This window comes from Prunus mume, linkage group LG5, assembly GCF_029339155.1.
Source record: "Prunus mume cultivar Tortuosa linkage group LG5, ASM2933915v1, whole genome shotgun sequence".
Classification (NCBI taxonomy): domain Eukaryota; kingdom Viridiplantae; phylum Streptophyta; class Magnoliopsida; order Rosales; family Rosaceae; genus Prunus; species Prunus mume.
In genome coordinates this window covers 19724585-19741334 of record NC_142702.1, presented here as the reverse complement: position 1 = coordinate 19741334, position 16750 = coordinate 19724585, and the positions used below count along the sequence as shown (strand labels likewise).

Sequence of the window (16750 nt, the reverse complement as noted above, 5' to 3'; positions counted from 1 at the left end):
CTGGGGGAAGCGAGTGGTTGGGGCAGTGTGCTCTGTTTTAGCTTCGTTTTGTTGTTATCTGAGTTTGAGAGGTCGGTACCTTTTAAGTTGGGTTACTTATTTTTTCACCCTAATTTTACTCACTTATTAAATTGGGTTCTGTCATTTTGATTTTGGTAAATTGAGTTTTATATTTCAATTTGTCTTGTAATCAAATTCAAATTGTAAATTTTATCATATTAATATATGTAAATTCGATACGATTATATGTAACCATCACATGTAAATTCAATACGATAGATAATACATTGCAAAATCGTTGCATTCAACCCAAAACGTAATCAATTTGTCTATATATTCTTTTCTTTTAACAATTTTACATTTTCGGAACTTGATTATGATATAAACAAAAGTATAAGATTAAATTGTCAAAATCGAAATGACGGAGACCAAAGTAAAAAATTGTCAAACAAAGAAGAAAAAAAATGTGTTGGGAATTTTTATTTCTATATTCAAGTATAGAGTAGAGTGTATGTCTGCTGTTGTTGTTTGTGTTCAGGTGGTCCTGTGAATATAGGCTTAGACTTTCTCTTGAAAAGGGTCTGCGAGCTGCATCTGCTTCAACTGCTGCCTTACCTTTTGTGATAGGCCCTTTTTGATCCTTTGAATTTGACAAAAAAAAAAAAAAAAAAAACAATCTTGAAACTCTAATTTTATAAGTGTAGTTAGTCCTCGTTACAATCTTCAAAGTCTAGAACAAGTAACTTAAAGAGTAGAAAAAGGTTAACCTAATTATTTTATTGGTTGATTACTTCGATTATAAGTTTACAAAATTAGTCAAAGGACATTGGAGTTTTCGTAAGTTGTTAAACATGTGTAAGACGCACTACACTCAAACACATTAGTAGATAATGACTCGTCACGCATATAATTATTATTTTCAATACTATTAGACTAAACAAGTTTTTTTGTTTTCCTTCCTTAATGCCCTCACATGAGAAATGCCAAAAAAAAAAGGAAAAAAAAGGAGGGGTTGGAAATGACTGGTTTTTCTTTGTAAATACTAGGGCTTCCTTTTTTTGGTTCTAGTTCTTAGTCTCTACGTTAACAAATATCAACGTTAGGCTATTTAAAAATATGGGCCAACGGGTATGATTAGTAGAAAAAGGCATTGACTTGTAGATCAGTAGTTTTATGTATGAATTTATAACACCTTAGGTAGCGTGTGTAAACCACTCTTTTTGTAGTTTAGAATATCGCATGTATTTAAAAAAAAAAATCTGGAAAATATCCGGGGGTAATTTAGTAATTATGATTTTGACTTTCGCAACTTCGTAAAGGGAATCTGACCGTAGACTTTGCAGCTTACGATATAGAGGAAGAGGTCAAAAGAAAAACAAAGCATAGAGTTGATGCAGGTAGTGACGAGCGAGAGACTGAGATCGAGTGAGCCCCACACATTTATTTATACGGTCAGATTATTCATTATTTTATATTTTCTCAGAAAAGTCGAACCCACGCTTGCCGGGGGTGCCTGACCCCCCCGTGAGAGAAAGACAGAGCGATATTTCCCAGACCTTCCGACGACGCCGTTTGTGGGGTGATGATGATCTCAAACAAAACAATATTATTATAAACTAATTATTAAATTTGTGGGGGTCTTTTGAGATTTTCATTATATTTTAGAATTTAGATTGTTGGCTTTTAAAACCGTTGTGTTCAAGAATTCGGGAAAGGAACTTGTGATATTTTTATTTCACACTTCAACGTGAATATATTCTCTTCAGGATTTTTCAAGATATGTACCACGTGTCACGTGTTTTCATCGCCAAGCTTCCACCTCTTTTACTTATTATTACTTTATTCTAATATTGTTTATTTATTTATTTTTTATAATGTTTTACAAATGTCGTTGAAAAGTTTTTAAGTGATTAAGAGTAGTTATTTCTGCATTAAAGTCCACGTGTTTGAATTACCTTAATTCTTGTGTAGGTATGTCGTAACTGTAGGCACACGAGTTTCTGCTATAAGACCACATTGTTGACGACAGAAAGGGATACATATGAGGCAGCCGCGCCCAAGAACTATTCCTGATTTTGGTAAGTAGACAGCTAAAAGCTTACTGGTCATTTGGGTACAAATGTTTGCCGAGTGTTTGTATTTTTATGTAATCCTGGTTAAAATTAAACAAATTCACGAGGACTTGAGAGTAGGGCTGTACAACAAGGTCACGAGGCTGGAGCAGCAGATTAAAGAAGGTGCAGCATAAATAATAAGAGCTAACCTTGTTTGCCACCTGTTGTGTGTGTGTGTGTGTGTATATATATATAGGACTGTACACTGCCATACACTTCACGCAAGTCATGGACTAGATGACCTGTACTCTGTACTGCCAGCCAGTCTGCCAATAATGTCCATGTGAATTTATGCCTATGGTGGTTAAAAACTAAAATAATTAATTAATTAATGCACCCTTTTACCTATTATTACTTTTGGCCATTCCTGTCCTGTGAGTATCACGTGAGAGGCACAGTACGTCAAAGTGCCAAAAGCTTTGCATTATTTTTTGACAGCAGCAAACAAGGCAAGCACCCTAGCTGGCCCTAAATTGCTCAAACAGCCAAATGATAAATTTGTACAAATATTCAAGATTTTATTACAAATTCCAGTAAGGTCGAAAGACAAACAAGAATACAGGATGGGGATGATACACAGAGGAAAGAGGTGGAAATAAACCAATACCTATTATCATTTTCAAAATTAGAACAAAGAAAAGAATTTTAGAAGAGTGTCGAAATAGAAGCAAGGCGAGTAAATCTATCCATTAAAGCCTACAATTCACAAGGCGCATTACCGTGGCTTTGCACCACCATTTTCTTGGACACTACCCACTGGAGTTGTAGACCCACTTCTTCTCCTTGAATGACTCGATTGCCCAGTGATGGTCCTACCCATGAACTTCCCGGCTTTGCTCAGGCCACTACCAACAGCTCCGAGGCCACTCCCGACCATTCCAACCCCAGAATTAACGCCAGTCCCCACAAGCCCAGCTCCAGCAGTAACGCCACTTCCCACAAGCCCAGCTCCAGCGGTAACGCCACTTCCCACGAGCCCAGCACCAGCACCAAGGCCAGTACCCACCAATCCAACACCAGATCCAACCACTGAAGCTGCTCCATCAAGTGCATCCATTGTGCTGCCTATAACTCCTGCTTCTTTCAGTTGCTTTCTTTCTTCTAAGATCCTCTTCTCTTCCTCCAAAGAAATCAACTGCTCTTCCTTGTTAAATTCATGGTAAAATACCTGAAAATATAACCCAAAATACTTCAAAACATCTTTAGAGGAAAAAGGAGTAATAACTGAAACCTCCTCTAACGGCATTATTAGAAAAAAGAACAACAAATGAAAGGCAAGTTAGGTTTAATGTATTTGAAGCACATCTGAAGGGTTCATGTTTTGAACCCTTACCTTGATTGTAATAGTTCCTCTATCCTTCTTTTCTTTTATTTTTAGCATGTTAAGTGATGGCTGCAATCTCAGTTCAAGCTCTTTCACAGTTTCTGCTTCCAGGTCAATCAAAGGTAATTTTGTCACTCCCAATCGCTTGTCTTGCCCGATGTCCTTATCAAAAACCTGTTAGAAAATCTGATAAACATTAGTCTGTGTTTTCATTTCCATGCTAAGAAAAGATTTATTCGAGTTTACTCATAACATATCCACAATACCACAGTCCTAAATAAAATGAAAAGTTCTGATTAGGGATCTTGGTTTCAAAAATTGGCCTGCAGTCCATTGTCGGGATTAATGATTCAGAACTTCTATGCTTTCAAGTACGCATGTACTCAAGAATTTCATATGTGGATCTATTAAGCATGTACACTATTAAAATCAGCAAGGATATTCAATTCCATGCATATGAAAATAGATAAGTATATATACACAAAGTATACCTCCAGTTACGAGAGCCAACACATGTTGGTTTTCTTAAATACACTTTCACAATTTTTTTATATATATATTTTTTGGTTTGCTAAAGCACACTTTCATGATTTATACAGTGAAATTGGGACAAATTTCATACAACCTAGTATTGCACTCTTCAACACAAGTCTAGCTGCATAAAATACCACCACTCCGATAACATTTTAAATTCATTATAAACATGCTAGATCCAAGAAGATCTATACAAGCCAATTACCATGTTCAGAAACAGTAAAGAAGCAAAAAAATCAAGGCACGAGCGATAAAGAAAGGATGAGTGATAGTGGTATAACCTCAAGAATAAGTGATTGAGTCTCCTTGTCTTCTGCAATCAACTCGAACGTTTGATCCCAAACAGGATTCAGATTGTTATCAATGACCTTAGTCTTAACCTTGAATAATGGACGAATGTAGACAACAACGTAAGGGTCGGATTTTCCAATCATTTCCATGTTCTTTAAGTCATTTGCTCTCACTACTGTCAAGGTGAGCTTTCCTTGAGGTTTAAGCTCCAATTCGCTGCATAGCCCCGAAAAAGAAGTGTTATAGATACAAACCCTTAAAGTAAAAAATAAAAGTGATTACCAAGATATTCTAAAACCAGATTGGCAATCAACCAGAGAGGAAAGCTTAAGGGTCAGAGGTTCAACAATGGTTGAACTGTGATGATGCCGTAAGCATACAAATATGTATATCTATATGTTTATTATCTTTTTAGTATTAAAGTAGACGATCAAATATAATTATAAACATTTATTGTGTTTTATAAATACTTGTAAAATAAAAGAAGATTTTGAAATATCATACTTTTATTGCCAAGTAAGCAATTTTGGATTAAAAAAATTTGTTTCTGCAATGTTAATTGGACTTTGTCTCCAAATATTAAATATTTAGGTTTCTCAAAAACAAATTATTACTTTTTTTTCACTGTTTCCATTATAGTAGAGAGAGAGAGAGAGAGAGAGAGAGAGAAATGTGCATTAAAATTAGAGAACAAATAAAGCCTGGGTTAAGACCTATGTGACCATAAACAAAAGTTTTTTAATGTAAAGGTAAACTCTAATTGAATTGGTCAAGTTCTTGATTAGGTCAATCGACTCACAAATAAATTGATTGGTTCTTGGCAACCCAGCCAATTTCTAGTTTAACCCAGTTTACTCAACCAGCCAAGTCCGGTTTTCAGAGCAGTGGTAATTCCTAACACTCTTGTATAACTAAAAGAGCTACTGAACAATCTCATGCATTCTATCTTGCAGTCAATAGGTGAAAGGGGAAAATCCCCCCATCAGTGTAAAACTAGATTTTATGAATTTTCTGAGATACGACAATATCAGGTTACACCAACGATTATACTAAGAAGAAGAGCACAACAACAAAAACAATTTCAAAATTACCTTGTGTCAACAGCCACACCACCAATTGGAACAACAATTCTATGCGGCCACTGGAGCATGTCTGTGACAATTGATTCCACAGTATCCTAGCAAATGTGTTGTGAACAGCATAATGAATCTAGAAATGTACAAACAACTCCAAAAGATAATAACTTTTAATAAAAATCATGAAACTTACATCAATCATATCTGAAATTCCAGGGAGGGCTGTCAAGCTTCCGCCAACAGCCTTCAGAGTATAATCAATTCTAGGCTTCGGCTGATTGGATGTAACAAGAATTAGTCAATTTACAAACGAATTGGAAACGTGTAAATATGTTCACTACATAATTATAAAACATTCCAGTCTCTCTCCAAGATATGATAACTTGAGGCTAAACTAGGATCAGCAGAAAAAAAAAAAGATGCTAGAGTATGAACTACGAGCCCACCTCACTCCACATTCTTCTTAACTGCCTTTTCATTTTATCTAACACGGGAGTGTAGGTATTGAAAAAAGAAAGATACTGAGATAACACTAGCTTGCTGTCTCTCATAAATGCATTGTTTTAGATAGGGGGCATACATTCACCAACATAACGATCCTTCATAAACTTGTATCACTGTTCAATATTTGTAATCAACCATATTATAAGATGATGAATGGACTTAAGACAACACAGATGAACCAAATTGGTAATTACAAATTACGCTTGGATGGATGGCTCAGATAGTATAAGACGAGTTCAAATGAACAGAAAATAAAATAAAATAAAATTTGATCAGAATGGTCTCTTAACCAAAACTTGTGCGAACTGATTTGCTTTACAACTAAAGGGTCAATGTGAAAAAGCTTTTTCTGAGTCTTAAAAAAGTTGTTAACCAAATTAATGAAAAGGTTTCAATATAAAATTTCCATATAGCATGACATCTATTAACAATGTTGCATCCACACATGTGCTTTGAGGCGGAATGACTAAACTCCAAGAAAATCACATTTCAGTGAACAAGGCATCAGAAAATAAACCAAAGAAAAACCAAAATTTAACTTTATAGAGAAACTCTCCATCCAACGTCTGATACTTTCAACAAATATCTCTAGATGAAGAGGAAAAAAGAAATCAATCACTTTTTATGCATAAAGACTTTACTAGAAAAGCACCAACTTGGTGCTACTGTACACAAGCCATACATAGAAAAATGAAGAGGGAAAAAAAAATCAATCATGGAAGAGAAAGAAATAAAGAAGTCTTTGTCCAGCAACAAGACCCCAAAAGTTAAGTTTTTATGGAATGGGCCAACACTTTATATCAAGCTAACATCAATGAGGTTCGCTTTTAACCACTTCGACAAATGTATGGACTTCACAAACTAATCATTAATTTACCTCTGCAAGTAGAGCAACAACAACTGCAGATACACAAGGGATCTCTTCAGCAAGTTGGAAAATTACACGAACAACAGTAAAAACTTGAAGATCCTTAAGCTGTAGCAGATATAACACAAAACTCATAAGACTAAAACTTATGCCAAGATTTGATATTGCAAAAAAGGGGGAAAACAAAGATTTATTGTTGAAAAAAAAAAAAGTCCAAAACCAAAGAAAAGTTTCTTCAGAAGTATGTCATCCAAATTGTTGATAAATCAGACCTGAATGGGAATTGAGGCAACAAGTGCAGCTTCAACACCTAATACGATGTTTGGATCACCACCCCAACGAAAATCAATGTCCATTGTAATTTGACCTTTCTTGAGGCTTTGAACACGAATACCTGTACAAGTTAATCACACAAGACTTGGAAGATATTCATAATGCTCATTTAGAAAGATTGGAAAATAAACGAATTTCCATATTATGCGTAATCACCATATAACTACGTACCTTCAATTTTGGGTGCCACAGTACCAAGAGATAGTTTGCTGAACTTCAATGAAGTAATTCCGGGAGGTCGGTATGCTTCCAATAGTGGCTCAACAGAATCTTTTATCACCATTTCTGCAGCCTGAATAAATACATGCAACAGCCGCAAGTGTTTTAAAAAATCGTGCAAATGCATTACCATTAATCTTATGCACGTGTATATGCAAATAAAATCTTACATCTGCAACATATGGCCACAATTTGGTCAGTTGCTTATTCAACCATTTCACCTGAAAGAGTGAACCAAAGTAATACAATTATAAATGATAACTGACGCGGTACTATTGGAAAACTGAATAATTAGTAAGAATAGTAACTTAATATAAATTACAAAAAGAAAACCTGTTCAAAGACGGGGAAAGATATCCATTCAGGAAAATTGTCCCCGCATATTTTCTTCAAATCATCTCTGTTTAGTGATCCAAGGAGTTTTATGTCAACTGCCTGCGAATGGAAAAAAAAGAGAGTAAATATTAAGACAAGGTAAAATATTTCATAAAAAAGACTGAAACACATCCAAATAGTCCAAAGTTTCTTATAAAACGTTTCAAGGATTACAACTACAAGACCTATACTACTATTGCCAATGCAGAAAAGAAAAAAGAAACGAAGAACTTTAGTAAGTGAATCCATGTGGGGTACAGTGCCAAAATTGCCATAACCAAATATGAATATAATAATTCTGAAAAAATTAAGAACTCAATCCAGATGTATGATGAATGTGAGAATAAAAAGAAGAGAAATATGACCGTGTGACCAGGTAAGCATAATAAGATGACTCTAGTTCCAACTACTAATGGCCCATTTCATGAAAATAGCAGTATAAAAAGATTATATATCAGGTTTATCACTGAAAAATGAGCAACCTATTCATCAGCTTATGCATCGGACTAAACAAGCAATTAGTTTTATGTACACAACACGCACGCATAAACATAAGAAAAATAAATTATTGGTCTCCAAATGCATCTTCATATTGAAGGTTAAAAGTGCAAAGCTTATTAGTGGCTTACGAGGAATGCGTGCATAGAAGGATCTATTTCAATTTCTTCATAACATTCTAAAATTGAACCATCCCAACTCCACCCCTACCCCTTTAAGACTAGGAAAGAAAGATGATGCCAAAGGTTAAAGGTTCAGTATGAAGTCCCCACAAAACTTACGTCTCTCAAGGATGACAGTCCAACTGAGTATTTTTCACTAGACACACAATTAGTTACCCACAAATCAAACTCCATTACCAAATATATGATTTGTTTTTCCTTCAATCCCCACGCTAAGTTGCCTACTGGTACTCCTTTATAAAATATAAAATATAAAATCTGTCTACTGGTACTCTGACAACTTGCTATTCTTCCCAAGAAATAATTCCACTTCCAAGCAACCATATGTGTTCAACTTATCCACTTGCAGGGAAAACTAGTGAACATGCCCACCCGACTTTGTGTGGTGGTCGTTCTTTAGACAATGATAAGCAAAGTGTTGAAGTCTCAGAAAAGCAGTTCAATCTTAATCAGTTTCTCAGTCAAATACGAACTTCACCGTCTAATACTTGTTTAACTTTTGCAACTCACTAGTCAGTTGTCCAACCATTTTTATTCCACTAATTAGCAAAATCATATACCAATCTCAAAGAAATTTCGTCAAAGATTGTTGTTCTTTTTCCTATGCATCTGACTTCCATATCCCAACAATTTCAGAGCAAAAGTGGACAATGCAAATCTCCAGAGCACCATACCACCCAAAAATTAACTCTACTTCAGCCATTTCCACCAGAGTTACAAGAAAATTACTCTCCCAGTTTTCACACAACAATTCAATTCTCCAACGTAAGCAACAACAAGAACAAAGAATGAATGCAATCAAATCGCCAACGAAAACAAAATAACCGTTAAAAAAAAATTAAGCAAAAACGATAACCATACCTTAGCGACTCGCTTGGTGCTTCGGTACCTCATCATGTGAAGCCACCCGGCCATCAATGCAATCCCGAAGACCATCCCCATCAGAATCCCCGAAATCAACCCCATTTTCCTGGATTCCAAACACAATCTCCCTAAAACCCAATCAAAAAGGAAAATTCAACAAAAAATGATCCAACAAAATTCGAAACGATCAAAGCGCGCGCGACAAAGGAAATAGCATTACCAGAGAAATTGGAGACGGAGAAGGTGGGCGAATTAGGGATCGGAGAGAAAAAGAAACGAAGAAAAGACGAAGAGTTGCAAAGACGAAACGAAGAAACCGAAGCTTGTGCGATCTTTATTTAAACGATTAAATTCGAATTATATTTTTCCCTTTTTCCTATTCTCTCCCACTCATAGTATGTAGGTGGGTGTGTTTGTTTGTGGCTTTAAATGTGGCTCTCTCGGGCTCATCACTCTGGCTAGCTAGCGTTGTGGTTTGTGGCTTTTGCCTCCACAAGATTTGCAGACTGAAAACGAAAGCCAGCGAGCATTCAAAGCCTTTGTAGGCCAGCGCACAGCGACCCTCTCTCTGCTTTCAATTTATCGTTATCGGCTTTTTTTTTTTTAAATTATTTTGGGATTTGGGCTTTTCTTTTCTTTTTCTTGTTTAATTACACGTCTTGGCCGTTTGGGGCCGTTGCTGAGCGCTCGAATTATCTTCCTGCAAACGCAACTGTTTCACAAAAGGTCATATTCCACTTTTTACCCCTTCACATTTTTTGTCTTCTTTTGGTTCTCTTTCTTCTTCTTCCCTTTTTTGGTCATTTAATCTGTTTTTTCTTTTGTCATTTTATACCGTCTTCTTATTTTGTTCATTTGATGCGTTTCGATTCCTTGTCATAAACGTTAATAAATAAATAAATAAATTAAATTAAATTAAATGCAAGGCGTTGTAGCTCAAGTGATTAAGAGTAATATATAATTAAGATTTTGTATTCGAATCAGCGTTTATCATTATCGCTTATATTAAACATATATAAATAAATAAATAAAATTATATCTCTTGGTTAGACGATTAAATAAATCCTTATTTATGTGTAGGTCAACGGGTAGTTAAAAAGGGCATTGATTTAAATCGAGTCTCAGTTGAATCCTCATAACATTATAGTTGTGTGTGTATAAGAAATCACCATTCCTTGTAGATTATAGTGTCTTTTTTAACTGAAAAAAAACACTCTTATATGTGTAGAAATGAATCATTTCAAATGATAAAGCTAAAAAAGATGCTTTATGCATTGATATTATCCAAAAGACGATATTCATATTGTCTTATTGATTACAATTGTTCCCCGTCCATCCGACACTTGTTCTATAGTCTTAAGCAAAAACAAGCAAAGTACAAACATATGTTGATCAAATCCTTGGATTTATAGACACTGTTCAGGATAGTAACCTTTTTTAGTGGACACCAACTAACAATTTTGAAAGAGGAGGAAAATGTCCATATGACGGAAGGTTTGGCACTTTGTGACATATATAAATGTTAAATAAAAACAACAAAGGACCTTCTTTTTAAGTACTAGCGTAATCATGATATTGCCCATCATGAGTTATGGTGATGGCACTTCAAGTAAAGCGTCATATGATGAGAAAGAAATGTGCATATACCCACTTTATGTTTATATATTTGTTGACATGTGGCTGGTTGGAGGTGGATCGATGGACATGTGGCATAAGTTGATTCATTTCAAATAAATTTGTATAAATATAAAGAGAGTGACATTGTGTGTAATTTTGATATTTTTTAACATTATTGTAAAATTACACCCTAATTTTTTGTCATTGAAAAAAGTATTATGCTAGGACGCAAAACCTTTCTTGGAGAGAGCATTGTTCTAAACCACTTGAAAAAAATATTATATCTTGATTGCAAGCAATACTGCTTTATTTTTAGGCTAAATTATTGAAATACTTTCTATAACTCAATTTCAGTCTTAATTTCCCCTATGAAACTCTAAATGTCTCACTTTCTCCTATGAAACTCCATATAGTGTTTCACTTTGCCTAGATTCCATCCAGCCCTAACAGAAGTCGTCAAACTTGCACACGTGGCTCCCATGTGCCATTTTTCTTGGTTCATTTGTCCATATAAAAATTTATGGGTATTAATTAACTCTGCAAAAATTGGTCCCATATTGCAAACAATTGTGAACCCTAAAGATCTCCTTTAACAATTGAATTGAAGTTGTGATGGAGGGTCAACAACGAAAGCATTGCCATTGTGGGAAGCTCTGCCGAGTTCAGACCTCGTGGACAGATTCACCTTAAACTTAAGCTCTCTACCAATTAGGACAGAATGCCTCCTCACAACTACCCTAAAGATTTCACGACTATAAAATCTTAAACTGAGCTCAAATTGAGGATTTTTCATATCAATGGATGGGATGAAGTCTTTAAAGTTAGGGAGCTTCCTCTTTCTCAAGCAGTTTCTAATCACAACCTCATACTCTAAAGAAGAGTGCTCTGGTGTACACATGCTAGGTGAGCTAGGGTTATTATTTGACTCATCATCCTCTTCACCTGCATTAGGGTCTCTGTCATTTGCATCATGGTCTACATATCCCTGAAGCTGATTATCATTATCCCTCAACAATCTCACATCCTCCTCACTTTGTGCATAGGCAATGTCTACAAAATCTGGGTCTTCGTCCAAATCCTCATCACTCTCACTCCTAGTTTGTTCTTCTTCCTCACTTGTCCAATCTAATTCCACATCTACAACACAAAATATAGCATAAAACCTGAATTTACTATGTCAACCAATCATTTGCAGCAGTAAAAAGCCATAAAGTCAATTAAAAGCATCATCTATGCCTAACTTAATAAAGCAATGTACTCATCACTACTTAGACAACACCCTTTTTAATATTCCTTAAAGTTTAAAGCCAAATACAATATGCCATAAATAAATAAAGAATCTGAAGGTCCACTTACCTGTGAAAGTGATCCTCCTGCTTCTGTCATTGTCAAATTCAGTTTACACCTTCACTGTTGAAGATTCTATTGCTTTACTCAAATTTTGAAATCGCCTAAAATATCCAAACTTGTGCGAAGATTTTACCCTAATTGAAGATATGGTCGATGTTGTACATCTATTGTGGGTCCTACCTTTTTGCAACTTCAACGTTGTAGGGGTCTTTTTGTCCAGCCTTGGATTTTTTTGAGCCTCAACAAACGTCTATAGGGACAGAAGAACCCAAAAAAATGGCAGATGGGCGTCACGTGTGCAAGTTTTGACGACTTCTATTAGGGCTAGATGGAATCCAGGCAAAGTGAGACACTATATAGGATTTCATAAAGGAAAGTGAGACACTTAGCCCCGTTTGGTTCACAGAACGAATTTGAGGGGAAATAATTTCCCAAATGATGGGAAATGGAAGATTCCTTTCCCACGTTTGGTAATGCTGGGAAAGTAACCAGGAAATATCACTTTATTTCATTTCCCATGTTTGTTTTGAGTAGGAATGGAAAACAAAGTTTGTATAAATTTTCAATTATACCCATACTAAATAAAAAAAGAAGAAGAAGAATGGATTTAATGATATATTATAATTCTAAATAGTTAATGAGGACAACATGGTCATGAAATATGTTTGTTTAATATTTGATCATTTTTCCAAACTTTCCCATGAGGAGGGAAAACAAAACTCAAGTTGGGAGGATAATTACACTTTCCCCCTACTTTCCCATGGGCAGGGAATGATTTCCCATGCCTGGACTTAGCAAACATGGGAAAACAATTGATTTCTCATCCCCAAGTCTCATTTTCCATGCACCAAATAGGGCCTAGAGTTTCAAGGGGAAACTGAGACTGAAATTGAATTACAGGGGGCATTTCAATAATTTAGCCTTATATTATATATATATATATATATATACATATAATATCATGTCAAAAGACCCTAAAAACAGAAAAGAAAAGAAAAAAAAACAATTAGACGCATTAAAGTATCTCTACAAATTGATGTTCTAAGCTATGATCAAGATTCATGTACAACATGCCTCATCCACTTCCAATCTAGTTGATAAGATGAATCATATATCAAAAAAAACCAACCCAGTGTGTTCTGAAAATAGCGTCCACCTTCTGGATATCTTCCATCTTCTCACTATATTGCCTATAATGTACATAGGTGTTTCGCAGGAACCTTAAAAGCTTTGACGGGCTATCACCATATGGTTTACCCTTACGAGAATAAAGTATTTTAAGCAAAAACGGCTCCAACTTATGTCTGAACTCTTGGAAATTAATTTGCTCAAGCCATGTAATTTTAGTTCGCATCAATATCTTCAGAGTGTCCCTGAACTCTTGGAAATTAGTACTCTCATTCAACTTCTCCTCCACCATATTATTGTCAGCCTCACTGGCACCCAATGATTCCTTTTGTTTGCGAAACGTATACATTGGGAGAATTCTTTTATTACATACCCTAATGTTCAACCTAAATTTTTTTTGGACACTTAATTTAGTTCTAGCAGCATCCATATTCATAAATGTCATAGGTATTCCACCGTGTTTATTTTCCTCCAAGAACAGCTGACCATCATAAAGTTGTTTCCCGCTAGCATAATCAACACGAAAATTGTAAAAGCTAATACGAGAACCCATTACAATGTATTTTAAATTATTGTCGCTCCATTGGTTTTTAATATAATCGATGTAATCGTAGTCAATTAAATCACGATCAACCTCCATCTCCTGAAAATTTAAGATTCAAAACTATTAGATTATTTGATTTTAATGCTCATAACAGGTGCAATAAAAAGAAAAATATTACCAAGATTACTTTCCTAACAAAAAAACTATGATACACAACTCTAACAAAAAAACAACACACGGACTTAATGAGCAACAAATTGACCAACCTATAACAACTGGTAAAAAAAGAGCAGTATCCTAAGAAAACTGAGAAGAAGAAGAAGGCCAATGATTACTTTCCTATTTCAGGCAAGATTAATTAGGTGATTATATAATTACATACGTTGCATTTTCTGCGAGTTGGAAACTCTGGTATCATACCCAAAACCCCTTCTGCCTCCCCAAACCCTAAAATTCATTTAAGCATTCCAATAGCATGGGGGATATATCTCAATTTTCCGTGGCAGCCGCTGATGAAATACTGTGCAAGCTTTCGCAGATACAGAAAACTCTGAGCCAACTGTTGGATTGGTCAAAATCAATAACGCAGGAGATTCGGTTACTACCCCCCGGTCCAGCCATAACGACGACTCGCTTCCACCTTCCGCAATGTTTGAGGACTGCAATTCTGACCATGAGGCTGATGATTTTGACCCAAGGTCAGTTCTGAATTCTCATTGTGTTGTTTTTCTTTTTTGTTTAGTTTCTCTCCCTGCATGCATTTTGAATAATTTGCTTGAAATATATAATAACCAGTTTCTACTAGATATTTTGACCCAAGAAAAAAAATTATACTAGATATATTCTCTCTAGGCAGGGTAGATCTTTGAAAAATGATTAACTAGACGTGTTCTATACATCTCTTTTCTCTCAGCTTGCCCGAGGATTGGGAGCGAACATCAATGACGAAAAATCAAGAGGAAGCTAGATCTGTATGTTTATTTGTGTCTTCTTGTGAGGACAGAGAATGCACTAATACAGTCTATGAAGTGAAATTCAAACACAAAGCAGAAGTCGCTCATGAAAACCCAGTAGTTAGACAAGTTGCCAAGTTCCACGAGGGTTCTTGCCTTGAGGCTGCACGGATTTTCAACCACTCCAAATTATACTGCATTGGACAAGATGGTGGATTTATTGTTGACACGAGGAGTTGGTCAAAATGTTCATCTATTCCTCCTATCCCATCCTCTAACTCAATAGAAACTATTGTGTGTGCGTATGGCAAGGTTTATTATCTTGCATGTCCGTCAACCTTCTCACCAGTTACAGGGCACTCCTTTGGGAGATATAATCCTGATCATAAGGTCTGGGAACAAATGCCTTCTTTTCCATTTTATGATGATTATGACCCCACTATGCAAATGATTGGTTATGCTGTTTGTTATGGAGTTATTTTGTTTTCATTGTCTGGCTCGAGGGACGAGAGTTTCAGTATCGTTGCTTTTCACGTGGATAGAAGGGACTGGAATCGAGTGAAAATTGACACTTCTACTCATAGTGCTCCTCTTTTCGAAGGGAGGGCCGTAGTTGTAGATGAGACTATCTATGCCTTATATGGGGATACAGTGATTAAAGCATTCTCCTTTATGAGGGAACAATGTGATGTTAATGGTATTTCATATTCCCTAAGGCAACTATTTACAGTGCAAGGCCTTGATATTGCACGTCCGCTGCTGCCATGCCTTCACGATAGGACACAATGTTTGGTTCATTTGGGAAACCATGACTTTTTCTATGTACAGACTGGTTGGTGCGATTCACATCCCAGGATTCAATATATTAGTATCACCACGTTTGAAATTGGTCTTGGAAAAGGAGGAAAACATATTATCAAGACCATAGATTCATTTGTTCATTCTGTGGATATCAAGGGCTCTGAATGGTTCGATCTTGTTTTTTGCTTCACACCGTAAGTTTCCTTCACGTTCTTGTGTTTTTTCAATAACATTTAATTTGTACATAGAAATTTTGGTGCATTTTGTATATAACAAGATGTCTTATTCTTATGACTCAGTGAGCGCGAGGATTACGAACCCATTGGACTATTATGAATCAACCAAAATAAGAAGAAATAAATGCCATGAAGCTCGAAAGAGAAGCCATGCATGCAGCTTGAAGAAGCCAATGATCTGCGAATCGAATATAAGGAATTGTGAAATATGGAAATTTAAAAGCCGTGGATGGCCACCAACTAGAATAATTCCTATTTCCTATAATTAACTTAGTTTGAGACATTTGAATTTGTCTTTGTAGACTTCCTTATTTTAATTTTATGTTTATTATAATTTTGGCTTAATTCTTCCGAAAGTGAGATGGAAACTGTGGTGCTGTGCTAATCTTTTATGGATTATTTTTGGTAAAGCTGTGACCTGGTTCTATTTTTGCTTCTCCTCTATTTGTTATCTGATGTTTGGATTATTCAGTTTCTAACAAGACCTGCTGGTCATTTTGATTGAATTGGTTTGTTTGCTGGACACTATAATGGTTTTGGGAATCTGTTTGGGACTAAGATGGGAACTGATATAGAAACCATCACGTTTGAAATTGCTGGACACTATAATGATTTTGGGAATTTGTTTGTAACCTACGTGAAAGAAAGAATTATGCCTTAGAATATTGATATGATGGATCTTCTCGGAAAAACAAAAATTGATGCATAATAAAATAAGTATAAGAGCACAATATCATCTATATCCTATCCAATGACAGCACAAATATGATGAACAAATAGGCCATAACAATTTATTTGTGCTATTTTGCTAATGCCTTATGGTCAATTTTGTAGAAGTGGTTGTGTTTGCATATGACAAACTATATTTTCTTATGCTGCAAGAGTCTTCGTACCAATGAAGGAGAAACTGGTGGTAGAGTTGAAGGAGGTACTTTATGG

The 16750-nt window shown here is 35.6% G+C and overlaps 1 protein-coding gene across 2 annotated transcripts; it reads right to left on the bottom strand.

The window, feature by feature from the left end:
• Positions 1 to 2587: 2587 nt before the first annotated feature.
• On the bottom strand, positions 2588 to 9758 carry NTMC2T4 (Calcium-dependent lipid-binding (CaLB domain) family protein). Of its 2 annotated transcripts, none has more exons than XM_008234598.2 (12): positions 9403 to 9758; positions 9180 to 9310; positions 7597 to 7698; positions 7434 to 7484; positions 7216 to 7336; positions 6984 to 7105; positions 6721 to 6819; positions 5533 to 5613; positions 5355 to 5440; positions 4254 to 4479; positions 3448 to 3612; positions 2588 to 3282 (listed from the first exon to the last, which is right to left on the bottom strand). In XM_008234598.2, exons 2-12 carry the CDS (start codon positions 9282 to 9284, stop codon positions 2830 to 2832), a joined length of 1611 nt encoding a protein of 536 aa, XP_008232820.2. In that variant the 5' UTR covers positions 9285 to 9310; positions 9403 to 9758; the 3' UTR covers positions 2588 to 2829. The 2 variants fall into 2 exon arrangements, with proteins under 2 accessions (XP_008232820.2, XP_088908255.1); XM_089052129.1 differs by having other exon boundaries at positions 9180 to 9288; positions 9403 to 9735.
• Positions 9759 to 16750: the final 6992 nt, after the last annotated feature.

Excerpts from the sequence above, each read along its gene's own strand:
- NTMC2T4 (XM_008234598.2), bottom strand. The coding sequence starts at position 9,284 with ATGGGGTTGATTTCGGGGATTCTGATGGGGATGGTCTTCGGGATTGCA. Across the intron at positions 6,820-6,983 it reads TTGCCTCAATTCCCATTCAG|CTTAAGGATCTTCAAGTTTT; the intron begins GTCTGATTTATC and ends TATCTGCTACAG. Across the intron at positions 5,614-6,720 it reads TTGTTGCTCTACTTGCAGAG|CCGAAGCCTAGAATTGATTA; the intron begins GTAAATTAATGA and ends ACATCCAATCAG.